Raw genomic sequence first — 21,063 nt, 5'->3', positions numbered from 1 at the left:
GTTGTCTCCCCTGAGAAAATGTAACCTCCTTAGGAGAAGAGATTATTCCATCCTATCTATTTGTACTCTCAACTCCTATCATATTGCCTGGCATATGTTGCCTGGAACATAGTAAGCACTTAATAAATGTCTGTTTATTGATTTCTTTATTTAAGATATGAATATTTGAATCAACATTGGCAATAAGGATTTTTTATTGAACTAAATTCTTTTTTCAGTAAGATATGATTGATGTCTTCTATACTCGCCCAAGTTATACATACCTACAATATATTTTAGAACCAGATATGAGGCCAAAGGAGGGCATAATACTTAAGGTTATGAGACAAATAAATCAATTCTTACAAGAAGAACTAAATCTCCAAGACAGGCAGTTACAGGAACAGCTTCAAAACTACACTTAAGGTTCTACTGTAGAAAGACCAGATTACAGTTTTTTGTCTCAAAAGAGATGCCTGGTTGAACGGCACAAAAAGATGTCTGGATATTTTCAGAGTCTGAGAACATTTAGTCCACTCAATACAAAGTCTTCTATTAAGCTACACAATGAATTTAAATGAGAGGTTATGAATAGCAGTCAATTCAGAATCCAGGTGTATAGTTTTCAAAGGACTATAGCATAGTATACATCAATAGGTAAACATCTCTTTTTTTATGGTAACTTTCTCCTCCCTACCACCACCACCACCACCAAAAAAAAAAAAAATTGTAATCTATGAATTTCATTGTGTGAGATATGGTTTAAGTCTTATCAGGGAGCACATGAAGAATTATGACAGGCATAGTATTTATATATGCCCATTTATCCTTTGTCATTCTGCATAAATGATTGCTTTTAATAGCTAAAAGCCAGAGAGCTAAAGAAGTCATTTTCATTCTTTTCTTCAGGACACAAAAAGAGAGAGATGAAGATAGACAGAGTCAGAGACAGACAGACAATAAAGACAGAGACAGAAACAGAGAGAGAGAGAGAGAGAGAGAGAGAGAGAGAGAGAGAGAGAGAGAGAGAGAGAGAGAGAGAGAGAGAGAGAGAGAGAGAGGGAAGCCGGAGGTAGAGAGGGAAGGAGGTCTCTCTAGGTGTCCCAATGGTTTAAGGGGTCACACCTTTAATAAATTTTTTAACAATACTCACCTGGCATTTTAGTTATTATGCCATGATCCAGAAGTGCTATCATCATTACTAAACTGAATCAACAAATATTAAGGGCTTACAGGGTGTGATCAATAGTTCATCAATAGTTATACAAAGAAAGGCAAAGACATGGAAAACAGTCGTTGCCCTCAAGTTTACATAATAATATGAGAGACAACAACTCATAAATAAAAAGGTACAAAAAAAGATTAGAAGAAAAGTAACCTTAGAGAAGAAGCTAGTGATTAGGGAGACAAAGAAGGGCTTACAAAGGAAATAGAACTTGAGTTGTCTTGGAAGGAAGCTACTAATATCAAGAAGTAAACATGGCTTCAGATTAGACACAGGAATCTATCTTTCCTCAGGGCCTACTGATATAGACTACCTCAAACGGAAAAAAAAACACAAATTAATATGAACAAAGGGACTCCACAGTAGGGCTCAGCATTGAAGGCACATAGGATTTGGGCATTTCCACACTAAATGGGTAAACTAGCTTCCAACAAAATGTGACCTAATCTACCCTCCCCCACCCCACCTACAGAGCCAGTGCCCTAGTCTCAGAGCTAGTGTGAGCTAGAATCAGTGAGCAAGTGAGGGGCACCTCTAGGTCCTTGGCAGCTGACTAAGACCACCAAAGACCTACCCCCTGAGAACAGCCAGACTTGAGACCCCAATAGGTGGAAGAGCCTAGACCTTGGGCGAGGAGATAGTGCAGAAAAGGGCTGCAAACAGTAGAAGCTCCAGAGACTTGAGAGGTGTCCTCAAGCAAAAACCTCATTCCCTTAGCTCCATACACAGAGAATCTGCCCACCTCACTCAGACATCTAACTGGAAATGGAAAGAAAAACCACCATAGTGATGGCAAAAAAACATCCAGGAAAAACAACTTCCCAACACCAAGAAAAACAAGAAGAAGGCATTGATCCTGGATAATTTTTATGGAGGAAAAATCCAGACTAGAGAGGAAAGAGCAGAAGAGGACATACAAATAAATGCATCTAAACCTTCCAAAAAATGGAAATTGGCCACAAGCTCTTGAAGATTTTAAATTGGAGCTTATCAAAAAGATGGAAGAATATTGGCAAGAAAAGTAGGAAATAGTTCAAAAAGAAAATAACATTTTAAAGACAAGAACTCCCAATTGTATAAAGAAGCCCAGAAATCAAATGAAATGATAAATCAATTAGAGACCAAAATTAAACAGCTGGAAGCCATGAAAAGCAGGATAGAACAAACAGAAAAGGAAAATCAAAAAATTAGCAGAAATCAAAATATTATAGTGAAAAACCAGTCTTTAAAGACCAGAATTGGGCAATCAGAAGCCAATGATCTCAAAAAACAGTCAGAATTAATAAAGCAAAATCAAAAGATTGACAAAATAGAAGGAAACATGAAATATCTCACTGAGAAGATGACTAACCAAGAAAACAGGTCTAGAAGAGACAATTTGAGAATCATTGGTCTACCTGAAAACCCAGAAATAAATAGAAACCTTTACATCATACTTCAAGAATTTAGCCAAGAAAATTGCCCTGATGTTCATGAAAAAGGGGGCAAGATAGACATTGAAAGAGTTAATAGAATATACTCTACACTAAATCCTCAAAAAAACAACCCCCAGGAATGTAATTGCTAAATTTAAGAGCTTCCAAATGAAGGGAAAAAAATAAAAGCAAATAGCAAAGTAGATTAGAATCCAAAATCCTAACATATATTGTCTACAAAATTTGACAAGAAGTCAAAAAAAGACAATTCACATATCAAGGAGCATCAATCAGGATCACACAAGATCTAGCAGCTTCCACACTAAAGGACCACAAGTCTTGGAATATGATATTCAGAAAGGCAAGAGAATTGGGTCTTCAACCAAGGATCACCTATCTATCAAAACTGACTATATACTTCCAGGGAAAAGTATGGGCATTCAACAAAAAAGAAGGTTTCCAAGTATTTGTAAAGAAAAGACCAGAACTAAGAAGAAAGTTTGATATCCAAACACAAAGATCAAGAGAAACATGAAAAGGTAAATCAAAAAGAGAGAGGAAAGGGAGAAAAAAATTATTTAAATTTTCTTCATTAAGGGTTTCAATAATATCAAATAATTTATACTAATATATGGAGAATGTTATTTGTAACTCTCAAAAATTATATTCACTATTATAGTAATTAGAAGAATCATTCATAGGTCAAAATTGGGGTAATAAGTGATCAAAGATGATAAGCAAAAGAAAGAAAAGTGAGGGGGAATAAAAGATGGCACCAAGAGAAACTCGATGGAATAAGATAAATAGGATAATTGATATCACAAAAAAGTACATGGGAAGGATAGGGGAAGAATACTATTATAAGAAGAAGAGGAAGAGAGTGCTAATAGGAAATACTTAAACCTTACTCTCAGTGAAATCAATTCAGTGAGGGAAGAGCATCTAGATCTATTGGATTTTAGAATTCTATATTACCAGATAGGGAAGGTGAAAAGGGAAAAACTAAGGGGGTGAGTGGGCCAGGGAGTACAAAAAAGGAGAGAAAGAGGAGGGACTTAACAGACACTTAAAAAATAAGAAGGGAACAAAAAGGGAGGGGAAAGAAAGGGAACCATAATAAGACTGGGGATTAGGGGGACTTACTAAAAGAAAACCAGTCATCTAAAATATATAGCAAGAGAAGAAAGGGCAGAGCTAGGAGAGAAAATCAAAATGTTGGGGAATACAGAGGTGGTTATCATAACTCTGAATGTTAATGGAAGGAACTTGTCCATAAAATAAAAGTAAATAGCAGAGTGGATTAGAAACCAAAATCCTACCATATGTTTTCTATAAGAAACATACACGAGGCAGGTAGATACTCACAGAATAAGGATCAAAGACTGGAGCAAGTTCTTTTGGGCCTCAACAGAGAAAAAGAAGACAGGAGTCACAATCATGATATCTGACAAACCCAAAGTAAAAATAGATCTAGTCAAAAGAGATAGGGAAGGTAATTATATCCTGATAAAAGGCAGTATAGACAATGAGGAAATATCAGTACTCAAAATGTATGCACCAAATGGCATAGCATCCAAATTTCTAAAGGAGTAGTAGAACTCAAGGATGAAATAGACAGAAAAACTATACTAGTGGGAGACCTGAACTTTCCACTATCATATCTAGATAAATTAAACCAAAAATAAATAAATAAATAAGAAAGAGGTGAGAGATGTGAAGGAAATATTAGAAAAATTAGAGTTAGTAGATATGTGGAGAAAAATAAATAGGCACAAAAAAAGGAATACACCTTCTTTTCAGCAGCACATGGTACATTCACAAAAGCTGACCATGTATTGGGGAATAAAAACATGGCAAACAAGAGCAAAAGAGCAGAAATATTAAATGCAAACTTTTCAGATCATAAAGCAATAAAAATAATAATTACTAAGGGAACATGGAGAGGCAAATCAAAAATTAATTGGAAATTAAATATGATTCTCAAAAACTGATTAAAGAACAAATCATAGAAACAATTAAAAACTGAAGAAAATTATAATGATGAGACATTCTTTCAAAATCTATGGGATGCAGCCAAAGCTGCACTCAGGAGGAAATATATATCCTTGAGTACATATATTAACAAATTAAGTAGGGCAGAGGTCAGAGAATTGGGCATGCAAATCAAAAAACTTGAAATTCCCAGATTTTAATTTAAATCAGAGATCCTAAAAATTAAAGGCAAAATTAATAAATTTGAAAGCAAAAGAACTATCAAATTAATAAATAAGACTAGAAGCTGGTACTTTGAAAAAACAAATAAAATAGACAAAATATTGATCAGTCTAATAAAGAAAAAAGAAAAAAGAAAACCAAATTAACAGTGTCCGCTCTCTTCTCTTCCTTTCTCCACTGGCAAGCAGACTTGTCTCATGATGTGAGTGAAATTGAATTGGGCCTCTTGGCCCACCTGGCACATACCTTTCTTACTTGTATTTTTCTTAAATTTTCAACTTTTAATAAAACTCTAAAAATATCATACTCATAGAGAGAAACTAATTTCTACCTGCCTCCTTTTCCCTAAATTTTAACTGTTACAGTTTTGGCAACCACTAAATTGGATGAGAACTTCTCAAGAATTTTAGTCTAGAATTTTTTTAAGGCATGTTTCTCCAAGATGCTTTTTTAGAAAACCATCTTGATCAGCTCCTGCCAGCAGCCATCCACTTAGGACCTTCTTGATTCAATATTGATCACCTGGTCACAGCCCTTCCAGCCCAGCTACTGTTGTCTGTAATTGGGACCTGTTTGATTGATATCGCTCAACTGGTCCTGGTCCTGCCCACCCCAATGGCCTGCTCTGGCTTTGGCTCCTGCTCCTGGCCTCTCCATTCTCACCTGGTGCCTGCTCTCCCGGCCGTGCCTGCCTGTGTTCCTGCCTGCACCCATCTGCTGGCCGCTGCCTGCTTGTTTCTGAGCCCCAGACCCACGAAAGTGACCCCAGCTGGCTCATCACCCAGGATGCTGGTAGCAGACTCAGTTTCTTCAGGATCAAAAACCAGCTGGTAACAAACTGGGTAATTTTCCCTTAGGCTAAGCCTCCACGTGGACAGGGTTATTGACCATGTGGGTGGATCATAGGAGGGGAGAGAGAAAAGGGAAAGGAGAAGAAAGAGACTTACAAACAGGAACTTAAAAGCATGGCTATTTTACAAGGATATCTTTTAATTGCATTGATCCTTTTATTGACTTCACCTACTTGTCAGGGAAAATATTCAGCTCTATACAACCTTTTAGCTAACTTTGGGGAGGCAGCTGGGCGTCTCAGAGAACTGAGAGCCAGGCCTAGAGACAGGAGGTCCTCAGTTGAAATCTGGCCTCAGATACTTCCCAGCTGTGTAGCCCTGGATGGATCACCCCATTTCTTAGCCCTTATCAATTTGCCTTTGGACAATAGACATCTAAATGGATAACAAACCCAAGGAACTTTAAAGACTGGAGGTTATATATTTTAAGGCATTTCAGACTCCAATGATTTATAAAAAATCTTTGTATTCTATTGCATTTTACTGATTGCTTTGTTTAAGGTTTAACTTTGTGATTTTAAATTCATATATTACTGCATTCAATATTATTCTGTTACACTGAATCATTTTAAAGTACTGAGTTTAACTGTTAAATTCTATTGCTTTTCCCCCTATAACTATATTGAATAAAATATCATTGTAATTAAGCCATATATGAAAACAGCCTTTCTATTTTTGCCTTTGTAAACTGTCACATAGAGGATAGATGGACTTCATCAGAACTGGTTACAATTGCTATAACAACTTTTGGAAAATTTACTGTGCTAAATATCTCAAATGATTTTAAGGGTTTTTTAAACATGATTTTTGAAATTTTTTAACAATCTCTGGTTATTTTGCCTGTCCCTACCACGACGTGTAAGGCCCATTCTAGTAGCTGAAGTAAAATATATTTTATAACCCCCAACCTTCCCATATTTCTAAATATGTGAATGGAAGTTGGGGCAGTTAATCTCAGGGCATTTGTACCCCTAAAAAGCCTTCAAAAAAGGAGCACCTCTCATTTATACTCTTCAGCTCACTACTTTACTTCCACCAGAATGATATTTCTTGATGATGTTCTAAACCCAAAATGAGTTTTACTTTGTTTAAAAATATGTTCATTCACCAAGGTTGAAAGATTGCTACATTTGTAAAAATTGTGACAAATATCCATCAGTTCATAGTTTCTTTAAACGTCATACAACAACTTATGTAAAATATGATTGTGTGTTTGTTTGCTATTGTAATTAATTGGGCTATTGAGAATTTGGGGGATATTGATATCCAGCATATTTGTACTACTGTTCTTTAAAAATGAAAAATGTTACCTTGTTCAATTCATTTGCTCATACTCGAGGAAATGGATCTCATTTTTGGTGAGAAAGCCTTGTATTCTATATTTTCGTAGCTGACACTGTGTGTCAATGATTATAAGCTACATTTATTAATTCTTTAAACTCTTTTATTATATTTTTCTTGCATGTGCAATATACTTTTTCAGTTTTTTTTTAATTTTTCTCTCCTTTTTATATTTGAAGCACATGTCACCAGTATTACGATTTTCTTTAACTTTTTGATTTTGAAGTAATATAAGTTTAAGATACATTTGCTAATGCATGCCCCAAAAGCTTGTGACTATAAAAATGATGCCACTAAGTATTTAAAGAAATTATGGGACTTTACTTAATGACTCTGTCTAATTCCAGGACAAGATACACACAAAAGAGCCATTGCACAGTGCCAAAGAAGCACAAAGCTAAACTGCATAGTGCCAATCGAGCACAAGGTCAAAGAGACCAACCAATCCTGGTGGGATTGATGTAATTTTGAGCCTAGACAAAGAGGACTTGAATGTGTTTGGGGTTCGAGGTTGCGGCTGTTTAACATGTGTTAAAGGCAGGTCTTCCTTGTTCCGCATTCTACCAAGTATCTCAAACTTGGCTCCTACTTGGCTCCTATAATCTAGTCCCTTTTTTCTGTCTTTCATAGTGTGGTAACTTTCTGTAGTCCTGGCTACTGACTGGGTAAATGCATCATTGCTTAGATCATTTTAATTGGGCCCTGATTCAAGGACCTGTTATAGATTTATTTTTCTTTTACTTAGAATTTTTACACATAAGACTTTGATACTCTATATTTTCATCCAGTATTTTCTTTTCTTTTTGATTTTTCTGATATCTTTTTAATTTCTCTTGCCAATTGATTCATATACCTCATACCTCAACCATACATCCCTAAGTGATCCTGTATTTTTTCAATCACCCTCTTAATTGGGGGAATGTAAAAAAATATAATTATTTTAAATTGCAAAGTTTAAATTCCTTTTTAGAAGAATTTAGTTAAAGAAAGATGATACCTCTCTGAATCCAGAGACTGAACTGTTGGAGAAGACACCATGAAGAAGCCTCCAGACGACAAGCTGCACAAAAATGAACTTTGGGTGTAGTTGATTGAACATTTATTTGTATGTATACTTTCATGCCAAAGGGAACTGCCCCCTAACTGACTTTTTGTCAATGCGTCCAGAAATTATTTCACCTCTAATGAAGAGGAAATTAAGGCAATCATTGAAGAAAAGTATTTGTCCCAATTATATGGCAATCTAGGTGATATGGATGAATATTTACAAAAATATAAATTGCCTAGATTAACAGAAGAAGAAATACAATACATAAATAACCTAATGTCAGAAGAAGAAATTAAACAAACTATCATAGAACTCCCAAAGAAAAAATCCCCAGGCCTGATGGATTCACAAGTGAATTCCATCAAACATTCAAAGAACAGCTAATCCCAATACAATACAAACTCTTTGACATAATTTGAAAAAAAAGAGTTCTACCAAATTCCTTTTATATGACACAAATATGGTACTGATTCCAAGGGTCAAAAACAGAGAAAGAAAACTATAGACCTATCTACTTAATAAACATAGATGCAAAAACCTTAAAAAGAATACTAGCAAAAAGACTCCAGCAAGTGATCATGAGAGTCATTCATTATGATCAGGTGGGATTTATACCAAGAATGCAAGGATGGTTTAATATTAGGAATACCATCCACATAATTGGCCATATTAACAAGCAAACCAACAAAAATCACATTATCTCAATAGATGCGGAAAAAGCTTTTGACAAAATACAACACTCATTCCTAGTGAAAACACCAGAAAGTATAGGAATAGAAGGACTTTTCCTAAGAATAATAAACAGTATATATCTAAAACCATCAGCAATTATCATCTGTAATGGGGATAAATTACAAGCATTACCAATTACATCAGAAGTAAAACAAGAATGCCCAATATCACATCTATTATAACATTGTACTAGAAACACTAGAAATAGCAAATAGAGAAGAAAAAGAAATTGAAGGTATTAAAATAGGCAATGAGGAGACCAAGCTATCACTCTTTGCTGATGATATGATGGTCTATTTAAAGAATCCTATAGAATCAATTAAAAAGCTAGTGGAAATAATCAACACCTTTAGCAAAGTTGTAGGTTACAAAATAAACCCACAAAAATCATCATCATTTCTATATATTTCCAAAACATCTCAGCAGTAAGAGTTAAAAAGAGAAATTCCATTCAAAAATCACTCCAAACAATATAAAATATTTAGGAATCTATCTGCTAAGACAAACACAGGAACTATTTGAACACAACTACAAAACACTCTCCACAAAATTAAAAATAGATGTAAATAATTGGAAAAACATTAATTGCTCATGGGTAGGATGAGCTAACATAATAAAAATGACAATTCTACCTAAACTAATTTACTTATTTAGTGCCATACCCATTAAACTACCAAGAATTTTTTTACTAAATTAGAAAAAAAAACATAATAAAATTAATTTGGAAGAGTGAAAAAATCAAGAATATCAAGGGAAATATTGGGGGGGGGGAGAATGTGAAGGAAGGTGACCTAGCAGTACCAGACTTCAAATTATATTATACAGTGGTCATCAAAACAATATGGTACTGGCTAAGAGACAGAAAGGAGGATCAGTGGAATATACTTGGGGTAAGTGACCTCAGCAAGAAAGTCTTTGATAAACCCAAAGATCCTAGCTTTGAGGACAGAAATCCACTATTTGGAAAAAAGGGCTGGGAAATTGAAAAACAGTATGGGAGAGATTAGGTTTAGATCAATACTTCACACCCTACATCAAGATAAACTCAGAATGAATATAAAGAAGGAAACTATAAGTAAATTAGGTGAACACAGAATAGTATACTTGTCAGATCTTTGGGAAAGGAAAGATTTTAAGACCAAGAAAGAGATAGAAAGATTGCAAAATGAAAAATAAATTTCATTACATTAAATTAAAAAAGGTTTTGTACAAACAAAACCAATGCAATCAAAATTAGGAGGGAAGCAAAAAATTGGGAAAAAATCTTCATAACCAAAACTCTGACAAAGGTCTAATTACTCAAATTTACAAAGAGCTAAATTAATTATACAAAAAATCAAGCCATTCTCCAATTGAAAAATGGGCAATGGACATGAATAGTCAATTTTCATATAAAGAAATCAAAACTATTAATAAGCACATGAAGAAGTGTTCTAACTATCTAATAATCAGAGAAATGCAAATCAAAACAACTCTGAGGTACCACTTCACACGTACCAGACTGGCTAACATGACAGCAAAAGAAAGTAATAAATATTAGAGGGCATGTGGCAAAATTGGGGCATTAATACATTGATGGTGGAGTTGTGAATTGATGCAACCATTCTGGAAGGCAATTTGTAACTATGCCCAAAGGGCACTAAAAGACTGCCTACCCTTTGATCCAGCCATAGCACTACTGTTTTTGTACCCCTAAAGAGATAATAAGGGAAAAGATTTTTACAAGAATTTTCATAGCATTGCTCTTTGTGGTGGCAAAGAATTAGAAAATGAGGGGATGCCATTCAATTGGGGAATGGCTAAATAAATTGTGGTATCTGTTGGTGATGGAATACTATTGTGCACAAAGGAATAATGAACTGGAGGAATTCCATGTGAACTTGAATGACCTGCAGGAATTGATACAGAGTGAAAAGAGCAGAACCAGGAGAACATTGTACTCAGAGGCTGATTGACTATGGTACAATTGAATGTAATGGACTTCTCTACAAGTAGCAATGCAGTGATCCAAGACAATTATGAAGGACTTATGAGAAAGAACACTATCCACATTCAGATATGTGAGAGTAGAAACACAAAAGAAAAACAACTGCTTGATCCCACAGGTCAATGGGGATATGATTGGAGTTATAAATCCTAAATGATCACCCTTGTGCAAATATCAATAATATGGAAATAGATCTTGATCAATGACACATGTAAAACCCAGTGGAATTATGCATCAGCTATAGGAGGGTGTTGGGGGGAGGCGAGGAAAGAAACATGATGTTTGTAATCCTGGAAAAATACTCTAAATTAATCAATTTAATACATTTTTTTTAAAAAAAGTGAAAATAAAGAGAAGGAGCATTACAGGCATGAAAAAAGAGCCATTGCCAAAACATAGAAATGGAAGATAGAGGGGTAAATAAGAGAAATGGAAAATAGGTTGGTATGCAGGAGGAGGATGAGGAGGACAAGGAGGAAGAGGAAGATTAATAAGTAGTAGTGATAGCAGCAATATTAGTGGTGATAAGAAGTTGGTGGTGGCAGTGGTGGTGGCGGCAGCAGCAGTAGTATTTCTATAATGATTTAATTTTTGTAAAACACTACACAAATATTCTCATTTAATCTTCACAACAAATCTGGAAGGTAGGTGGTATTATTATTCCCATCCAAATGAAGAAACTGAGTCAGACAGAGTTAAGAAAATTGCCCAGGGTCATACAACTATTTAGTATCTGGGTCTGGTTTTGAACTCAGACCATCCTAACTCTAGATCTAAAGATCCATCCACTATACCATCTAGAAATATCAGAATTGAAGCTATTAATAGAATGGGTATAAATAAAAATCATCCTAAGATCTCAGCATCATCAAATGATTTGATTCAATCAAATAAACTCCATTTTCTCTCTAATAGAGGCATGTGTAAACATGTCTCAGATGAGGTTATTCAGACCAACATTATTTAATCAGTACATCAATTAATTATAATTAAACATCATGAATACATTATAAACAAACTCTACCTAACCTCACCAAAAAATTCGTTTTAATTTCATTCAGTCTAAGGTTCATTTATAATTCATTTCTAAGGAATTAACTGCCCTCTGAAATATCTTATTAAACAAATATTTCAAAGAATCAGTCCTACACATTAGATTATATATGCTTACAGTTTTAAAATATATTCAAGACCTTAAATCATTTCTTCCAAGTTAACTTAAAATTTAAAATCAAACTTCATATTTTCATTATATGACAGGAAATATCTGAAGAAGACTGGATCTTCATGGAAGGAAAATTCCAAAATTCTCAAAATGAAGCCAATGCACATGCAGTAAATATCCATGTAATTCAAAATAAAAAATCTAGAGTACTCGATTCACCATTCTAGGGCACACATTCTACATTCTATTTTCATGATTTAAAAAAAAGGGCAAATAGCTTAGACCTCCATTATTGAATTTTTTAATTTTTTTAATTATCCCATATTGTTTTCTAGAATGACTATAAGCAATCCTCAGTTCTACAAACTGTATGACCATTTTCCCATAGCCTCTCCAGCATGTGTCATTTCTCCTTTTTTTGTGAGCTTTGCCAATCTAATAAATATTATCCACTCCACTTTATATTTGCTGCTCTGCCAGGTTTCAACTCTACTGAACAAAATGCCCCTCCCAAGATAAGCTCATAATTTCTACACTCACCACCATGCTGTTAACTCAAACTTTGAATGATTCCACCTCCTTCAGCCACCTCTCTCCTCTGAATGGAGGATTGGAGGACAGAACAAACTCCTCCCAATATCTTCCTTTACATAAAGGCAGAAACTATATTCAAATCATTTCATTTTCATCTGCTGACCTGCCTAGTTTCAACTCCCCAGAAAAAATGACTCCATGCCAGGTACTCCCTAATGTCCCATTCCCATTCCCTCCTATTTCCTGCCTTCTTTTGTGCATGTTTCCCACTTTATATTTTAAGTTCATAGATATCAGGGACTATCTTTATTTTTATTGATTTCATACCTTGTACTTAGCACATTGTCTGACACATACTTACTTAATGCTTATTTGGATTTATCTTGGTATGAGACTAAATCTCAGAGTTACTTTAATTTGAATTTCTCTGTTAGTGATTGGGAGTATCTTTGATGTTAATTAGAAAAATTAAAATGAAATAATATAATGTTAAGATTTTTTTGTCTTGTCATCATATTCTTTTGGGAGATCAAGAAGTAGTTTCTATACATCTTGTCTCTGAGATCCACAAGTTTAGCTTACAGAAGAATATTCTTATTTTCTAATGTTCATTAGTTTTATTTTGATGGGTTTTTTTCTGTGTATTTGCACTCTCAATCTACTGTAAACTTCCACAGTCCAGAGTGAGGGTCTCTATGACTCTGGAAAGAGGGGGAGGTGATTATAGTGCCAGAGTGGGTGTTGGTGTAAGCCTAAGATGTTACATTGTGTCTGTTAGTATGACATGAAGGTGGGGCAGGAAAGAGATTCTGAGTGAGCTCAGAATCAGTAAGTGTCAGTTCCTAGGGGCTTTTTTTTTTAACCTTATTTTGGATTCCGGGTGTCTTAGACCATGGAAGCAACTGAAGTTGCTCTATCTGGCATTTAATTTCTGTTTTAGAGAGGTAATGGGAATCAGAGAAAATGTCTACTCCATCATCTGGTTCCTCATCCAAGTTTATAATTTTAAGTCATTTGTTCTGCTGCAGGAAATATATGTGTATATATATGCAACATATGCAATATATATTTCCTCTAATGAATGTTACTTTAACATCATAATGAAAGAAAAAATAGAACTTTCATAGAAAATGAAATTCCAATTGAAAGAATTCACAGATTGACTCCAGAAAAGGGGAAAAAAGGCTACTTCTACTACACAGAGGTTAATTTTAATGATTCAATTTAGAGATAACAAGTTCTTCAAGACATCAGGAGAAAGACCTTCGAATACAAAGGAAAGTTCATTTAAATAACATACAGCTATTTTCCATTTACTAGAAAAAGAAGAAGGAAATGTAATGTGTTCTGAAGGGCACTGGAACTCAAGATGCAGCCAAGGGTGACCTATCTGACAAATCTGAGCTTAATCATACAGGAAAAAAAGATGGATGTTCAATAATAAAGAAGAGTTTGAAACGTTTTTAGAAAGAAGACCAAAACTTAAGAGAGTGTTTGCTTCTCAAACACCTTAAATAACAGGAATGCAAGAGGAGTGAATATTTAATCAACATAAATTTAGACAACACAAAGACAAGCCTCAGTTCTTTCTATATATACATAAAGAGGAGGCATTAGTAAAGACAGAAAACTGATAGAGGTGATGGTGAAGTGGCAGATGGGGGGGGGGGATTATAGACAGAACCTGGAAACACTGCCTATAGATGAATGCTACTTTTATACTATCATATAAAAGGGTACATGAAAAGTGGAAGAGGAACAGGAAGCTAGAAAGGAGTGAGTGATGCTCCTGGGTCAAATCAAGGGCTAGCAATGAGAAGGTGACCTCTGAGAAAGCAAAGAGTTCACAAGAGAATGGGTGAGGGAGATGGAATGGAATTGAAAGGGGAAGGGAAAGAAGAAAAATTGATTTTGAAAGTGGGAGAGGTTTGCTGATAAATAGCCCTTTGGGTGAACAGGACATGAGAACCTTATACTAGATGTAGCCTGGTGAATCTGATGCCTGAAAAGTCTACTTGTTCTGGGAGAGTGGGATTTGGAACTCCTGAAAACAAATGGCACCTAGTGGAGTGGGAGAATATTGACATAGGGAGATTTCCAGTCAAATACAGAAAAAATATATATTGGTAAGAGAGATATAGATCAGTAGGAGGGATAGAGGTACCCTGTCTTGAAGCTGAGTCTTCTCTGACACTGCTAATAATTGACATTGTTTTGAGGCAGAATGGAAAAAGCTAATAATAATAATAATAATAATAATAATAATATTAACCCCTGCAAGGCAGTGGCAGAAAGTATTATTATTACACAAAGAAAAAATAAAAAGAGAAAAACAAAGAAAATATACTTTGCCAAAAGGAACTACAGGCAACAAACCAATATTAGCAAAAAATTTATACTTTTAGGTTCCAAATACTTTAGCATCAAAACTCATAAAGGAAATAATTTCTAAGCTTCAAGATGACATAGATAGCAACACAATGATGATTGGAATGATTGGAGACTTCAATATTCATCCATCTGTTTTGGATAAATCTAACAGAAAAATAAAAGGAAAATTATAAAACCAAAAATTTATGTAGAAATTAGAGTTAAAAGATTGATTCCATCTTATAAATGGGACAGGAGAATTTTTATATATTTCTCCACATCACATGGAACTTTTACCAAGCTGACAATGTAATAGGGCACAGAGATATTGTACATAAATGTAAAAAGACAAAAATAGTCAATACATCCTTTATAGGACATTTTATAACAAAAATAGAAATTGGTTCATAGACCATAAACAAAAGATGTAGACTCAAGTGAAGACTTAATATTGAAATCTTAAATAATGATTGGGCCTAAAAATAAATCATAACAGTAACTATGTAAAATAAAAGTATGATGATTAAACAACATACAAAATTTTCTGAGATGTAGCTAAAACAGTCCTGGGGGTAGAATCATACCCTTATAACTGCATATTAAAAAATAGAAAAGATAATAATGAATTAAATATGCATTTTTATTTTAATTAAAAGTAAGTAACTTTATGGAGAAGTTCCATGGAGACTGGAACAACCTCCAGGAAGTGATGCAGAGCGAGAGGAGCAGAACCAGGAGAACATTGTACACAGAGACAAACACACTGTGGTATCATCGAACGTAATGGACTTCTCCATTGGTGGTGGTGTAATGTCCCTGAACAACTTGCAGGGACCCAGGAGAAAAAAACACCATTCATAAGCAAAGGATAAACTATGGGAGTGGAAACACCGAGAAAAAGCAACTGCCTGAATACAGAGGTTGAGGGGACATGACAGAGGATAGACTCTAAATGAACACTCTAATGCAAATACTATCAACAAAGCAATGGGTTCAAATCAAGAAAACATCTAATGCCCAGTGGACTTACGCGTCGGCTATGGGGGGTGGGGGGGGGAGGAAAAGAAAATGATCTATGTCTTTAACGAATAATGCTTGGAAATGATCAAATAAAATATATTTAAAAAAAAAAAAAAAAGTAAGTAACTTTAAAAGGCACAAAAGAGGACATATTAAAATTAGGAGGTTATAGATAAGTTGGAAATGAAAAACATAGAAATGATAAAAAAAAAACCTAATAGCTAGTTGTTTGAAAATTAATTATAAAAACCTTAAATCTTGAGGGACTGAGCAAAGATGACTGAATAAAAGTCAGAGAGCTTGAACCACTATGAGAATCCTCTTCAACCAAACTTAAAATAATGCCTCAAAATGAATACTAGAGTAAAGGTACCAACAAAGAGATGGGGTGAAGCAACTTTCATGAAGAGAAGAGAACATGAAGAGAACAATTTGAAAACTAGACAGAGAGGATCTGGTTCTCTGGGGTAAGAGGGTAGCACAGCCAGCAGGAGGTCACATCGATGTGGCCAGTCAAACCCCCAGCACACACACATTTACTGTTCCAGGTTCTGAACCTGAGCCCAAGCTAACATCAAAAACCTGAGACTCTGCCTAAACAAATATCAATGCAGCCCCAGACACTTCCATAAAGTTCTAAGCCCCAGAACAAGTCTCCAAGCCCTAGTCCAGAACAGTCCTTAGTGTTCCTGGTTGGTTTAGGTCCAGAGAGAGGCTCTGAGCTCCTGCCTGAGCCAATAGCTAGTGTGAGGCCAAGGGGAGGCCTGAAGCCAAGAATAAAATACTGAAAGCATCCAGAAAGAGACATTAAAGGATGAGAAGTCTTGGAATATGATATTCTAGAAGGCAAAAGATTTAGGTTTACAACCCAGAATCACCTACCAGAAAAAATGAGTATATTCTTTCAGGGGGCAAATAGTTATTTAATAAAAAAAAGATTCTCAAGCATTCCTGATGAAAAGACCTAACCTAAACAGAAAATTCAGTGTCCACACATAAGATGCAAGAGAAACCTAAAAAGGTAAATAAGAAAGAGAAATTTTAGAGGATTAAATGAGATTAAAATTTACATATTCCTAAGTGAAAAAAATATTTGTAATTCTTTTTTAAACCCTTACTTTCTGTCTTGGAATCACAACTATATATTGGTTCCAAGGTAGAAAACTAATAATAGCTAGGCAATGGGAATTAAGTGAATTTCCCAGGGTCACACAGCTAGTAAGTGTCGGAGGTCAGATATGAACCTAGGCCCTCCCATCTCTAGGCCTGGCTCTCAATCCACTAAGCCACCCAGCTGCCCCCTATATTTATTATTCTTAATATTTTTTTTCAGAATTAGAGCAGTTAGAAGCATACATAGGCAGAGGATGTGAGGGTAAGCTGATTAGATGATATGTAAAAAATATGGGGAAAAGAGGATTGCACTGAGAGAAAGGAAGAGAGAGGTAGAATGGGATAAATTATCTCACCAAATGAGGCATGAAAAACTACTACAGTGGAGGGGAGGATGAGGGTGGTGATGGGCAATGCTTAAACATTATCCTCATCTTAAGTGACTCAGAAAGGGAATAGCAACCATACTCATTCAGGTATGTATTCCTACCTTAACCTATAGAGGAAAAGGAGGGGGAAAAGACAAAGTGGAAGATAATGAGTAATAGAAAAGAGGATTCAAACTAAAATACTTGGTAGGAGGGGCAGAATAAAGGATAAAGAGCAGGTTCAAAAAAAATAAGATGGAAAGGAATACACAGTTGATAATCATAAATAAATGTGAATGGGATAAACTCACCCATAAAAAGGAAGCAGAGAGCACAGTGGATTTAAAAAAACATAATTTTATATGTTGACTGTTCCTGCCTTTTTTACTTCATATGAAGCACAATAAATTCTGCTCCAGTCCCTTACCTTGGAGCAGAATTTATTGTGGCTCATATGAAATTAAAAAAAGGCAGGAACAGTCATGATGCCAAACAAAATTGTAAAATAAATCTTATTAAAATACATAAGCAAGCAAATTACATATTGCTAAAAGGTACCATTGACAATGAAGTAATATCACTACTAAACATATATGCCCCAAATGGGATAGTCTCCAGATTTTTAAAGGAGAAATTAAATGAGTTTCAGAAGGACACATATAATAAAACTATACTAATGGGGGACCTCAATGATCCCCTTTGAGATATAGATAAATTGAAGCAAAAAAATAAATAAGAAAGAAGTAAAGGAAATGAATGAAATGTAGAAAAGTTAGAACTAATAGATGTCTGGAGAAAACTGAATGTGAATAGAAAAGAATATACCTTCTTTCAGTAGTACATGGTACCTACACCAAAACTGACAGGATATTAGAACAGAAAAACATACACAAACAAATGCAGAAAAGCAGGAATAATTAATGCATCCTTTTCAGATCATAATGCAATAAAAATTATAATCAATAAGGGTCCATGGAAAGACAAATAAAAAATTAACTGGAAACTGAATACTTTAATGCTTAAAATGGGGTGGATCAAAAAACAAATTATAAAAACAATTTCATTGAGGAGAATGACAGTGAGAAGACAACATCATAAAATTTATGGGATATAGCTAAAGAAGTACTTAGGGGAAATTTTATATCGTTGAACACAACATAAATAAAATAGAGAAAAAGAAGCAATGCAAATAAATAGAAAAAGAACAAATTGAAAATCTGTATTTAAAGACTAAATTAGAAATCCTAAAAGTCAAAGGAAAAATTAATAAAATTAAAAGAAAGAGAATCATTGAACTAAAAGATAAAACTAAGAGTTGGTTTTAATGGGGGGGGGACAGAAGATAGTGCATTGGTTAATTTGATTAGAAAGAATAAAGAAGAAAATCACTCACTATTTGACAAAAACTGCTGGGAAAATTGGAAAACAGTAAGGCAAAAATTAGGTTTAGATCAATATATCACATCCTGTACCAAGATAAGGTCAAATAATGATATTATAAGTAAATTAGGGGAACATAGTTTACCTGTACAATCTGTGGAGAAGAAATTATGACCAAACAAAAGATAGAGAACATCACAAGATGTAAAATTAATAATATTGATTGTACTAAAGTAAAATGATTTTATACAAATAAAAGCAATGAGACTGAGATTTAAAAAGGAAACAACAAACTGTGGGGTGGGAGGATAATAACAAATTTCTCTGATAGAGGTCTTATTTCTCAAATATATAAAGAACTAAGTCAAATTTATAAGAATCTAAGTTATTCCCCAAATGATAAATGGTCAAAGGATATAAATAGCCAGTTTATATACAAATAGGATAAAAGGGTTTTGCACTTTGTCCCAGACTTTTCCTATATCTGTTGAGATAATGCAGTTTTGGGTGTTTTTTTTATTTTAATATGATAAATTATTTTGATTGTTTGCCTAAGGTTGAATTATCCTTACATCCCTGGTATAGATCCTATTTTCTCATAAGGAATGATTTATTGAATAAATCACAGCTGTGTGAAAGGATTTTGTATATAAAAAGAAGGGAAATGTTCAAGGTGAAAAAATTATTTGTGTGAAATTTCACTAAGAAAGGTTTAGTATTATATTTGTGTGTATATTATTATGTATTTATGAGAAGTAGGCATTCCCCCAGGAGTGAGGCAAAATGATCAAAGGATATGAACAGTTCTCAAAAGAAATAACCACAAAATATTCACAACCATATAAAATGTTCCAAATAACTAATATTAAAAGAAATATTAATCAAAATAATCCCAAGGTTTCACCTCATATACTGCAAATTGGCAAAAATGAGAAAAATGACAATGGTTAATTTTGAAGAGAATGTGGGAAGATCTAATACACTGTTATTGGAGTCATGAAATGGTACAACCATTTTGGAAAGCAAGTAGGAATTATGCAATTAAGATGCCTAAAATGTCTATACCCTTTGAAACAAATAGTAAGCTTACATGCCATGGAAGCCATTGAAATGAAAAAAAAAAACTCTTATACGTAAATATATTTAGAGCAACACTTTTAGTAATAGCTAAGAACTGGAAATAAAGTAGATATTCATCAACTGGGGAAAAAATAAACAAATTGTGGTACAAGAATATAATAGGATACTATTGTGCTATAATGTCTCTGATGACTATAGAGACACATGGGAAGATGTATATGAATTAATGAAAATCTATCTATAAGAATTAATGGTCAGAGCCAAGAAAACAATAAACACAGTAACAACAATGATGTAAATGGAAAGAATATCCACACAGCAAAAAAGAAAAGTAATTGAAACAAAATTATAAAGTGCATCTCAAAGAAAGAGACATGAAAAAGTATTCCCAAACTACCCCTGAATTGGAGGTGGGAGGTCAACAGATGTTACATATTTCACAAATTATCAAATTTTTTCATCAATCATTAAGTTGGCCTGATTTTTTTTCCTCTAAAAATATTTTTTCATCATATAGGATGGCTCTTAGAAGGGGAAGGGAAAGGAATAGATGGGATATTATGGCGATGTAAGAAACAGAAAATATCAATAAAATATTATTAAAAATTGAATACTTGCCTCTGGGCTCCAAGCAGAGGAAGTGTCTGTGGAATAAGGTTCTTCAAAGCCTGGATTGCTAAACGATGTCTCAGTCTCCAAGTTTCTTCCTGTGGCTTCCTCACCAAAGCTATGAGTGAAGATGGCTTCACGTCTATTGGTTCTTTGCTCTCCAAAATCCCTACTTTCGGAAGTAATCCTTGAATCCACAGAGTTGTGATCATCTTCACCATAAGAGACATTATTTAGACATCTTGGTTGACTTAATCCATCCAAGTCTAAATCTGAAGTAAGAAGATAATTTCAAAAGCATTAAAGTTTTATTTCTTTTGATACATCTTTTATCCAGTAGATATTAGCAGTGACATTTAACAAATGCCTGAGATCTCATTAGCCCAGATATTGTCAATGTCACCTATATAACCCAAAGTTGATAATGATAAAATAATGATTTGTCAATATTAGGAGAAAATTTAACCATGCAATGGCAATTCTCCCAAAATCTGTAATAAGATTCTATCATTGTCATAAGGAAGCCTCAGTTCTTTCATAAAGATCCCTATCGTACCATATGCCCCATAGAGGCATAATTTTATCCAGTACTATAAAAGTGGAGAATTCATATTTATTTTAAACTTCTAGAA

General features: G+C 34.3%; 1 protein-coding gene across 2 annotated transcripts in view; it reads right to left on the bottom strand.

The window, feature by feature from the left end:
- The window catches only part of SYT16 (synaptotagmin 16), a 344,492-nt gene that overhangs the window by 31,033 nt on the left and 292,396 nt on the right, over positions 1 to 21,063 (bottom strand). For both annotated transcript variants that reach the window (XM_056810862.1, XM_016428532.2), the window contains one exon: positions 20,441 to 20,703. In XM_056810862.1, coding sequence (XP_056666840.1) covers positions 20,441 to 20,703 — 263 coding nt within the window. The remainder of the gene's footprint in view (positions 1 to 20,440; positions 20,704 to 21,063) is intronic.

Source organism: Monodelphis domestica, chromosome 1 (assembly GCF_027887165.1).
Source record: "Monodelphis domestica isolate mMonDom1 chromosome 1, mMonDom1.pri, whole genome shotgun sequence".
Lineage (NCBI taxonomy): Eukaryota > Metazoa > Chordata > Mammalia > Didelphimorphia > Didelphidae > Monodelphis > Monodelphis domestica.
This window is presented reverse-complemented; position numbering and strand designations above follow the sequence as displayed.